Source organism: Grammomys surdaster, unplaced genomic scaffold (genome assembly GCF_004785775.1).
Source record: "Grammomys surdaster isolate TR1022 unplaced genomic scaffold, NIH_TR_1.0 170, whole genome shotgun sequence".
Classification (NCBI taxonomy): Eukaryota; Metazoa; Chordata; class Mammalia; order Rodentia; family Muridae; genus Grammomys; species Grammomys surdaster.
This window is the reverse complement of record NW_021604618.1, coordinates 17,032,954-17,045,260: the sequence shown is the minus strand read 5'-3', so window position 1 is coordinate 17,045,260 and position 12,307 is coordinate 17,032,954. Positions and strand designations below refer to the sequence as shown.

The 12,307-nt window shown below is 37.1% G+C and overlaps 1 protein-coding gene across 1 annotated transcript in view; it reads left to right on the top strand.

Annotated features, from left to right (window-relative positions):
• The window catches only part of Dph6 (diphthamine biosynthesis 6), a 111,216-nt gene extending 102,227 nt beyond the window's left edge, over positions 1–8,989 (top strand). The window contains exons 7-9 of the mRNA XM_028766965.1: positions 3,137–3,231; positions 6,437–6,524; positions 8,102–8,989. Of these exons, the coding sequence (XP_028622798.1) occupies positions 3,137–3,231; positions 6,437–6,524; positions 8,102–8,155 (237 nt within the window). The 3' untranslated portion in view covers positions 8,156–8,989. The remainder of the gene's footprint in view (positions 1–3,136; positions 3,232–6,436; positions 6,525–8,101) is intronic.
• The last annotated feature ends 3,318 nt before the right edge of the window (positions 8,990–12,307 follow it).

Here is a 12,307-nt window from a genome sequence, read left to right as displayed (position 1 = left end):
GTACTTTGACCTTCCTCTAATGTAAGTATGAGACTTCCATTGCAGATGTGCCCTCACTATACCTGGAGGAAGGGAACATCATATACACGCACAGGGAAGAACCCGAACAGACAGGTAGACAGTATGCTGTTCTTTGTAGGATGTATTTGTCTGCTCACATTACTAACCTCAATATCTAAACAGTAGTAGTAGTAGATACCCAATAAATAAGTAAATCTTCTGAATCAATCTATGCAATATTAAATTATATATTAAAATATCATTTATAAAATGAAATTGTGGTGTTTTGTATAAAGCTCGTGGTCTTCTGGACATAATGGAATCTGCAACTAGAAAGTTCTGAGGAAACTACAAGCATCTGAGCTGTTGAGTCAATAAGGAATTAATGTACTTTAGAAAGTTAAGTGTAGGTAAAACAAAAGCACAGAGTTATACTCTATGCCAGGATTCCAAGCCTCTGTGCATTGTTGTATACAGAAAATTGTGGCAAGGGGGCTATGAACATTATTTTATTCACATTGAATTGGAAAGAATATAAAGAAAAGGAAAAAAGTAAATCTTTAAAATATGAAAAAGAATAATATAATTTCAGCGTGAATCTAAGCTAAAAAAATATTTTCAGTGCTTTCCTTAAAATAATGCTGACAGAATTTTATCGAGGAGTAATTGAGTATAACAGATGAAAGTCCCAGTTTTAAAGCACAGCCAGACATGGAATAGAGATGTATGTGTGAGAACTGTTGCTGCTTAGTGGGAACAGTATAAACATTGGTAATGTTGATTTACAAGTCTTAAAAAAATAAATTAAAAGTATGCACTATGAGCCGGGCAGTGGTGGCGCATGCCTTTAATCCCAGCACTTGGGAGGCTGAGGCAGGCGGATCTCTGAGTTCGGGGCCAGCCTGGTCTACAGAGTGAGTTCCAGGACATCCAGGGCTACACAGAGAAACCCTGTCTCAAAAAAAAACAAAAAAACAAAACAAAAAAAAAGTATGCACCATGAATACTTTTGTGGAAGGAATACTTCCCAGACCAAAACTTTTGGAAAAGCAACATTATCTATCCTGTGCATGTTTCTTGCTGTCATACTGTAAGAGTCTTGTGTTCCAGAGACTGCCAGTTCACTGAACAAAGCAGATATGATGAACTTTCACTTCTGAAGAAGATCCCATGATGTTATCAAGAACCTGAGAGCTGACATTTGGGGGTCACTTAAATATGCTATAGCATGAAGCTAACTGAGCTTAAAAAACAACAAAGATATCAGGATTCAATAAGAATGCTTATTGATTTCTCTATCCTAGAAGCCATAGGGGCCTTTAACCAAATTTATTGGCTGGAAACCTATATTTCCATACTGGTGAATTAGTAATAGAGGAGGAAAAGATACTCTAAATGCTGGTTGGTGTGAGCCTGTCAATGCTTCATCATTATTTTGTGGTACTACAGTGTCGAATGAATTATATTTAGTGAATTATAAGAACTAAAGATATTCTCTTAATGTTTAGCTTTTTCATGTCTCCAAAGTGTTCCATAAATACCAGTTGAAGAGTGATTGATGAGCAAAACAAATATTAATTATATTGTGTATAAGCTAAGAATATTTCAGAGCTCATACAGATACCAGTGTGCACCTCTTAAAAGCAAATGTTGAATTGACGTAGCCACTTTCATTACCTTTATAAGGGACTAACAGAACCACATCTATAGGATGTAGTAGCTGCAGACTGGAACACTCCAGTTATGCTTTGTATTACAAAAACAACACAAGAGTTCCAGTGAGACATTTGCCAAAACAGACAAGCTAAATATTGATCACATACACACTCCACATAGACTGTCCAGTGAGTCAGAAAGATGAAATTAGAAGGCCCATGGTAGAAAGTTGTTGGAAAATCAGTAGAACACTTAAGTGCAGAAAAAATAAATACCCTGAAATCCATATCCCATTATTGTTGCTGTGCGGTTTTTATTGCAGAGAAGATATTAATTTAATTTAGTTTAGTATGGCAAAGCAGTCTTGTCCCATTATTTGGCCCCATAGGGACCACCTCTCATAATTTGGACTTGCCAAGTCTCTGCTTTATACCCCAGGCAAAAGTTTATCTATTTCGCCCATTGTAGCTGTTATAAAAAACATTATCCAGTTCTTCTCACACTCTCCCTCGCTGTTTGGGTTTACAGTGTCATTCACATTATTTCTGACTCTCAGTGGGAGAAGTAGAGTGTTCATAGATCCATTCTTAAGCCACACAGTCAGAATAGTAGCACAACTACAAAAGTTATCAAGTAAGCTTGTAACCAGCAGGTAAAGCTGAAGACTTAGGAAGCGCCACATCGTTGACACAATGGTATCTCTCTACTTGGAGCTATAATGATTTGGACTTGTAGCAACTATGAGCAGGGAAAGCTATTCCATTCTGAATCAAGGAAGCATGGAGTTGTGAGGACAAAACCTCCACAGAGAATCTGAAAATCAGGATCAGTGAGCGCCTGTGCAAGGGATCACCTACTGTGTACCCACGAGCAGTTTCCACTCAGTATCAAGGTCATTACATAGTGTGGCTTAGAGTTAAGACAAATGAGGCAGGGCTTTTTGTTTCTTTCTTTTGTTGTTTTTGTTTTTTGAACTGTTTTCTTTTGGTTGCTTGCTTGCTTTTTTTTTAAACTTCAGATTTTATTAGGCAGCTTTGTAAACTGAACCTCACAAGACTTAAGACCTTTTAAAGACTTTCTGTGCCTTTAGAAGTTCACTGTTTTTTAGTAACCTATAATATTCCTAAAGATAACAGCCCTGAGCATAATGTATGTGATCATAGGCCTAAGAAAAGATTTTGAATTTCTTTGTCTGGTAAAATCTCTTATAACAACATTTTTTCTTCCAAGTCAAAAGGCAGGAGACATATAGTTAGACTCTGTCTTTTCTCATAGTGACTTAGCTGCCTTTAAAGTGAGCTTCCATGCTAAAATTTATCTTTACTTTAAGTTTTATCATTGTAATGAAAAATTTTGCCTTGTTTCAAATGTTTTCAAACCGGTATCCTGCACTGGTTTTCAGGAGAGAATAGCCTGATAAATGAGTGTTTTGAAGTTGTCATTTTAATTTTTCTTTTTCTTTGCTTCCCCTGATTCTCAGCTTTCCAAGAAGTATGGTGTCCACATATGTGGAGAAGGTGGGGAGTATGAGACATTCACGTTGGACTGCCCTCTATTCAAGAAGAAGATCATTGTGTAAGAGGCCATTTCGCCATCTCCTCCTTTCTTAAATATATGTGATAGAAGCAACTCAGCACTTAGCTTGAGGCAGCTTTGGCTGTAAGAAATAGAACATGTCCTCTAAGTTCACAAACACTCAATTTGTTTAATCCCAAGGAAGTTGTGTGAATACTTAAATCAATACCTGACAAGAGGAGGCCTTCATAGAAGGCTGTAAACTTTTTAGACATTGCACTTTCGTTTACTTGCTGATTACGGCCTGCAGTAAAACTAGTGCCTACACACTGACACTTTTATCCTTTCATGAAGTGTGAATTGCCTGTATTATTTATCTTTCATTACAGCTACGTTTGATAAACTGCCACATCAGTAGCCTGTGGGTTCCATTAACTCCGTCCTCTTTTTCCTCTTTCTTGGCTTTAACATGTTAGAATGATGGCACTAGACACTTCTCTTCAGTTGGTGAGGTTATTTTTACATGTAAACTTAGTTTTGGAGCTGACTCGTTTTATGATGAATACTGTGATTCCTCCACAGTGAATTTAAGAATTAGTATAAAGAAGACTGGGACCTTTGTCTCCTTCATCACTTGATTAACTGTCTCTTTATCATGCTGTACATTTTGTCTGCTGGAAAAACATTTCTTCTGTTTGTTGTTCTTGGTTTTTTTTCCTCCTAAGCTTGAGCTCCTTGGAAAAAAATTGTTAAAATTATGCTTGATTAAATGAGCAGCTTTGATAGTTTTCAACATTAAGACTTGAATTCTATTCAATTAATAATGAATAAGGGAATAATCTGGGAACATTAAGATTAAAAAGGTTTCATTCCCAATTCCAGCATTCCTCACTCTTGCTTTCATCTCTGTCAGCTGTCTTTGGCATTAATAATTAACATACCACTGATTTGGCATTTTTTTTTAATGGAGCACTTAATGTTTCCATCAAATTCTGCAGGTCACTTAATGCTCGTTGTTTCTACCTTTATAAGCTTGAAGGGAAAATTATCTTTGTATTAACTATGGTACAAGATAATAAAGTTATTACATAGATGTTCATAGATGGGAGAGAATTTTAATGGCCATGATGACAACAAAAGGATTTTGTAAACAGGAAAGGTACTTCCACGAAACAATGCTGTTTATTATTAAAGAGATACATTTGCATGTTTGGGTGAACTTAGAATATAATGGGAAAATGTGAATATACATACTTCTTACCACAAAATTATGCACAAGAGAAAAGAATAACAGAGCAAAAAATGCTCTCTTAAGGATACTCCAACCACCCTCCTGATAGATCGATGCCCTGGAGTACCCAGAGGTCTTCTGAGACACCTAACTGTAAGAAGTACTACTTTTTCACTTTCTCACCAAATGATCTCAGCATCATGGTACTTCAGCAGTGAAGTTCAATGCCTTCATTTTGTAGCTATAGAAACTCAAGCCTGATGCAGATGATGACACAAGGAATATATTGGTCTTGCCGTTAAGGGAAGGTGTCAGAGAAGGTGTATTTAACCAGAGCCCTTCTTCCTGACAAGTTCCCCTCCTATTTCTCTGTTTCTGTGCCCCCCTACCCCCCCCGCATTTGTTTGTAAGGGGGAGGGGAGAGAAGGAGGGATGTAAAGAGGGATAGACAAGCATGACACAGGATGCATGTAGATGCCAGAATCAGTGGGTTCTCCTTCCACCTGCATGCTCTCTCTTTCTGTGCTGTTTATCCTTCCCATTTTATCTGACGACATATTTGCATTGGTTAATCAATACAAGCTCATTATACCTTTTCATCAAAAACTTGGTTCTTTAAAGGATCAATGTGTATAAGTTGCTTTTCTTTTAATGTTGTCTTTTTAATGTCATTTTATAATATGAAGATTCGTATTTGATAGTAAAGAATCATGAATATATATTGAGTCTTTAATCATCATATATACCGTTTTATATATCTTATAGGTGAAATATAATTATATTTTCCTGTAAAAATTTAGTATTTTGTGCTCAAGTATTTTGTGGCTTCGTCTATTGGCATTACATAACATTCTAATCCATAAAACCAGATTCAAGTATGTTTTCCACTGATCTCAAGGAGTTGAAGATAGTGTCTAGAGAGCTGGCTCCGTTCCACTGTTAAGAACATGTGCAGCTCTTTCAGAGGACCCAAGTTCAGTTCCCAGCGATAATATCTGGCAGCTACCCCAGACCTCCACAGGCATTGCAGTCACCTGCACACAGACACACAAGAATACTCACAATTTTAAAATAAAAGCATAAAAAGAATTTTAATTTAAAAATTAGAGTCAAAATAATAGATCTGGAGAGACAGTTCAGCAGTTAAGAGTACTTGCTTCTCTACCAGAGGACCCAGGTTTTATTCCCAGAATCCACATGGTGGCACACAACCATCTGGTGACTCCAATTACAGGGGATCTTATGTCTTTTTCTGGGCTCTAAGTTTACCAGGCATGTACATGGTACATATGTGTAGACTAAACATTCAACCATAAAATGAATATAAGTGATTTTTTTTAAAAAGGAGTTAAAGATTAACTTTGCAATTCTGCAGTGGTCAGGTGCTAAGATTAATATATACAATGGAAGTAGAATTAATTCATAACGAATTAGATATGAGGAATATCTATCTTTACATTTTCAGTTGAAATGCAGAGCATTCTCTCTATCTCAATAACAAAAATCACTGGTTAATATAATTTTACCTATAATCTTAGTTATTTATAAGTTCTTTACTGGGGGGGACGTCTTTATAAAAATGAGTTAAGTTACATGTATCCTATGGTGGCAGTAAGCACTTCATAGCATATTGCCTGCAGGTGCTAATGATCCTCTTCCTATCTGTATTGGTAGCCATGGGTGTACCATGTGAAGAGTTCAGCTAGAGCTCAGCAGCAGCAGCTTTCCTTTGTGAGGGATGCCGGCTTAGGCAAGGCACAATTCACTGAGTCGGTTGTCTCTTAAAAACAGAGGCACAATGAAGACCAAGCAGTGAAGTTTAATGCTTAGCCTGTGCAAATTTGTGGAGTGCAGTTGAACAGCTGAAGTCTCCAAATCATTCAGAGTTCTGTGGAGTATGAGCTGTGTGCCCTTTTACACAGGAAAAGCGACAGTGTTTCTTAGTATTGGAAGATTCCAATCTCTTCTCTCAGCAGTAGGAATAACTAGCTACAGGGTATATATTTGCTAAGTACCCTAAACTCTGTGTTGCAGGGACTCTTCAGAAGCAGTCATCCACTCAGCTGATGCGTTCGCACCTGTGGCTTATCTGCGGCTCTCAGGGCTGCACTTGGAAGAGAAGGTAAGTAAATCTCCGATTGCAGTGATTTCAAGGCAAGTGAGAGATATACGTTAGTTCTGTTGTATGATACTCTTAACACAGCAGTGCTCAACCTGTAGATTGTGACCACCTACACACACACAGAGAGAGAGAGAGAGAAAAAGAGAGAGAGAGAGAGAGAGAGAGAGAGAGAGAGAGAGAACACATGTCAGATATCCTGCATATCAGATATTTACAGTACGATTCATAACAGTAGCAAAAGTGTAGTTATGAAGTAACAACAAAATAATTGTATGGTTGGGGTCACCACAACAGTAGACAATAGAGCAGAAAAAAAAAATAAATTTACTCAGTCAATAACTAATACTTTAACAAATGTTTATAGTACTAAGAGTGCTCTGTAACACAAAACATTTCTGAAGAGATTGAAGTTTGTTTTATAAAAGAAAGAATGATAAATACTAAGAAAACAGGACAGTATAAAACCAATAATAAGTCATCTAGGATAGCAATTTGGTTGTAGTGCATAAGCATTTGGGGAAAGACTTGATAGTTAATTGAATTTTTATTGTACAGGCTCAGGAGGGAAAAGAAGGAGAGAAAAGTTTTTCTGAAACTGTATAAGGAAGCTCTAAGTGAGAGGGTTGAAACGATGGCAAGTTAGAGAGGTGCAGTAAATCAAACCAGGTTAAAAAAGATGGTGAGTTAGACGAGGTGCAATAAAATCAAACCAGAACTTTAAGTGAAGTACAGAGCGGGCAATCAGGACACAGCACATGCCTGTCAGTCTGTCTTTGGAGGTAGGTGAAGATCTGTGTTAGATCTTTGCGTGAAAGACCTAGAGAGGTTACTCTCTGTTTTCAAGTGATGTTGTGTGAAAAAGAGTCATGGTAGAAAACAAAAATAATTGGAAAAGGTCTTATGTCCTGCTTTCTTCCCCACTTCCTGAGGCATATCCGCAGCTGCATATGTGTTACATGGAAGCACAGTGACATTTTCAGAGTATGCAGCATCTCTAAAAATAGAATGAAAACTGGTCCCCAAACCTCAGGGTAAGTCAGTAAGAGAGAGTAATGACAATTAAAAAAGACAATTAAAAAAGAAAACAATTAAAATTAAATGACAATTAAATGACAATTAAAAAAGAAAACGTTTGCCATGAAACCTTGAGGAATACACACACATAGAAACACAAGCGATAATTATGCATGCCACTTCCCACCAAAGGTAACGATGAACAAGACCTGAGACCGATATATCATTAGACTGGGCTAAAAGTAAACATCGGTGACCTTTTACCAAAGATTGCTGACATCAAAGAATGGTATTATCCCATCTAAGCATCTTCTAAAACACAAGAAGGGCGCCTGCTTTTCTTTTTGGTGCCAGGAGCACAAATAAGAAGTTAGGACACTAATCTCTCGCTTATGCATTCCTCCATTCCAAATTTAGCTTCACCCAAGTAGCTTCCCCTGGTCTCTTGGTACTTCATTGGCCTTCACAGGCCATTAGCCCACTGTAGGGAACTACTGTGTCTTTATGATATGATATTACTAACACTAAACAAATATTTCACATTTTCCTTTGTTTCTTTGTAGGTGTCTTCAGTACCTGCGGATGATGAAACAACTAATTATATACACAATTCTTAACATTTTTGCTGCATTTTTAAAATTATTATGATTTTCTTTTTTATTACATTTTTTTACTCCTTCAAAAAAAATATATCGGAACCATTAAATAACTGGGAGAATTTCAGTGAACTCTTCTCTGATATTGCCAGTATCTTCAACTTACTTCCTTTTAAAAAAATAATTTTTTAAATTCCTATTAGATTATTATTGTATCATCCCCACTTTCCTCAGAACCCTACAATATACCCCTCCTTGCTCCTTTTCCAATTTATAGACACCATTTTTATTAGTATTGTTATACACCTCTCTCTCTATGTCTCTCTGTCTTTGCCCTCCTCTTTCTCTACACACACACACACACACACACACACACAAACACAAATGGATAACCAGTTGGTGTGTTCTTCCCCCATTAGCTTTCCCATCCACTTTAGCATGTCTGTCGGCTCATGTCTGTTCAGCTCATGTTTAGGGAGCTATGCTGGTGAGACTTTATGGGTGCAGCTCCTAAGACTCTGGAAGAAGCGAACTCTCTAGTCCTCTGGCTCCACTTTACTTTCATGTTGTAGTGAGTCTCATGGCCTTTGTCTGGCATGCCCCTGTATTACCCTTTTATTTCTCCCCAGCCCTCTTCCTCTAATGTTTCCTTGTCACACTTTTTCCTTCTCTCTCTTCCACACTCCATGTCATGAAGAAGAGGCATCGGAAAATGAAGAAGACTCTGCTCTAGACAGTCAAGCTCATTGTATAGTTGGGTGTCACCACAGTGATTTACCTTTTTTGTGTTTTTATGTATTCATTATTCAAAATGTTCAACATCATTGGATAATCATAAATGTTATTATAAATGGATGGTTATTTTATGATTGATTTTTTAAATTTTAAATATCATTTATGCATATCTTATACAATTTTTTAAAAATAGATGATTTTTCTAGAATAATTTCATATTCACTCAAAACTGAATGGAAAAGCACAAAGTATTCATGCATATTTTCTGTCCCATTGGAACACTGTCTGCCTCATATCAGTATACTACCCCAGAGAGGTATTTGTAACTGATAAACCCACCTCGCTAGACACTTATCAAAGATCTGTCTTTAACCACAAGTAGTGGCTCCCCCTATAATTCCGGAACTTGAGAGCTTGAGGCAGGAGCAGTGTTGTGAGGTGTGGCCTGGATTACTTTGTCTCCAAAGTAAACAAAAAAGTCATACTTTGTACAAAATCTCACAATTGTGGTTTTGCATTCCATGGGATTTAACAAATGTTCAAAGATGAATATGCATCATTACAGTCTTGTGACACAATAGTTTTGCTGTCTTAAGAATCCTGAGTGCTCCACCTATTCATCCTTCTGTCTGCTCTAGCCCCTGGCAACTACTGATCTCTGTGCTCTCTAGTTTGATATTTTTGAGAATATCATGTGGTAGCAATCTTTTACTTATTAATATATGTTCTGATTCTCTCATTTCATTTTTTATTGTTTTAAATTGTATATTTTCTTTATTTACATTTCAAATGTTATCCCATTTCCCAGTCCCACCCCACCCCCAAAATCTCCTATCCCATTCCCCCTCCCCTGCTTCTATGAAGGTGTTCCCCCCACCCAACCACCCACTCTTGCCTTCCCACCCTCGAATTCCCCTACACTGGGCATTGAGCCTTCACAGGACCAAGGGCCTCTCCTCCCATGGATGCCTGACAAGGCCATCCTCTCCTACATATGCAGCTGGAGCCATGGGTCCCTCCATGTGTACTCCTTGGTTGATGATTTAGTCCCTGGGAGCTCTGGGGCCTCTGGTTGGTTGATATTATTATTTTTCCTATGGGGTTGCAAACTCCTTCAGCTCCTTCAGTCCTTTCTCTAACTCCTCCATTGGGAATCCCACTGGGGACCCCATGCTCAGTCCAATGATTAGCTGTGAGCATCCCCTCTGTATTTGTCAGACTCTGGTAGAGTCTCTCAGGAGGCAGCTATATCAGGCTCCTGTCAGCGTGCACTTCTTGGCATCTACAATAATGTCTGGGTTTGGTGACTGTATATGGGATGGATCCCCAGGTGGGTCAGTTTTGCATGGACTTCCCTTCAGTCTCTGCTCCATCCTTCTTAGAAAGGGGAACAAAATACTCATGGGATCCAATACATAGACAAAGTGTGGACCAGAGATTCCCTCATTTCTTGTTATGGCTGTTTCTACTTTTTGGCGAGTATAAATAAAGCTGCTATCAGTAGTCATATCCAATTTCATCTGAATGTCATTTCATTTGTTTAACTACCAAAGAGCATAAATACCTGAACATCAGTGTTCTAGGTTTATTTCCATTTCTGTGATAAATATTCATACAAAAAACAAAACAAAAAAACCAACAACCTAGTAGGGGAAGGGTTATTTGGCTTACAATTCTGGAATAGCATCTATCTTTTAAGGCGAATGGGCTGGAACTCAAGCAGCTAATCTCATTATATTCACAGTACAGAGCAATGGCCTCCTTCATATTTCACTTCCATATATCTCTTACATATGTCATAGTCCTATCCATCTCTCCTTTTAAAGTTGTACCTTCCTAAACGCCTTCATTTTCCATTTATAGCAGTGGTTCTCAACCTTTCTAACACTGCATCCTTTAATACAGTTTTTGTTGTGCTGACTTGCAACCATACAATTATTTTTGTTGTTAACCTTATAACTGTCATTTTGCTACTGTTTTGAACAATATAAATATCTTTGTTTTTTGATGCACTAAGGCATACCCTGTGAAAGAATCATTAGATCCTCAAAGGGGTCAAAACCTTCAAGTTGAGAACCATTGCTTTATAGTGTTCAAATCCCTACACAAAATCCCACAGTAGCTATACAATGTTTTCTATATTAATAAGATCATTATCTATAACCAGAAGCCACATATTATAATGCTCTAAAGTCTTTCATTACTCGTGGTCTCAGGGCTCCATAGAGCATCCTTACTCAGAACAAATTGATGCTCCCTTGTTTTGCCACAGCTTTCTGCCTCCCTTGACCTTTTTAAACTGTTTGCATTCCACCCGTGGACCATTATTGAATTCAGATACTTACATATAACCAGGCAAGTTAAATTGCCCCCAATGCTTTCTTTACTTTCTGTAGCAACTTTATTCAGTTATTTAAGCATTTATCATTTCTGCTGCTTTGAAGATTTTTGTGGACCAGTCCTTTTTCATCTTAGTCATCTATGAGATCTAAAAATACCATATAAAACTTTAAAAATAACTTTTTAAATGAACTGTCATTTTTTCAAACCTCGTTTTTTCCTTCATGAAGAGTTTTAAAAATGTTTTTCCATTACATATTGCAAACAAGTTTATATCACTTTCTTCGAAAAATGTGTAAGAAAACTGGAGTGCAAAGTAGAAAATATAGAGATTGGTAGTGGACATTTTAAAGATATCATTTAGACATTCAACTTATAAAATGATAAATTTAAAAATTTTTCTTAAATTTTATAGTTATATAAGTTATTGGTTTAAATATTAAAATAATACCAATTAGATATGAAGTCCCAAACAACATAACTGAATAATTGAAAGACCTGGGTTAAAATTTGGGAAATCAATATTAAAGTTTTTTTTGGTCCCAATCTTTATTGCGTATGGCAAATTTGATGCTAAAATGTGCCATATATCACACAATGGCAAGCTTGAGAAAATGAAAAGTTCAAAGCCTAACCTAAATCAGCTAAAAGATCATATCAAAATGCCTAAAATTTAACAGAAGAATCAGGCTCTTACTTGTAACTATTCAAACATCTCACCCATTTCAGCTTTATGGAAAACAGTATTCAAATTCATTGTATTCAAATAAACATTGTACTTTAAACAAAACAAAAAATAAATAAATAAAAAGGATTGGGGGCTGGAGACGTGGTTTAGCAGTTAAGAGCACTTGTCTTCCAGAAGGCCTGGGTTCAGTTCCCAGCACCTACATGGCAGCTCACAACATCATTTATGTTCCGTTCCAGAGGATCTGACGCCCTCTTCCGCCCTCTGCTAGCACCGTGCATACACCTGGTATACAAACATGCATTCAAGGAAATACTCACACTTAAATGGATAGGATTTTTTAAGTGATCACAGAAGTTTAATCTCAGTTTCATTACTTTCCCTCAATAACAGTTCATCCTTAATTTTGC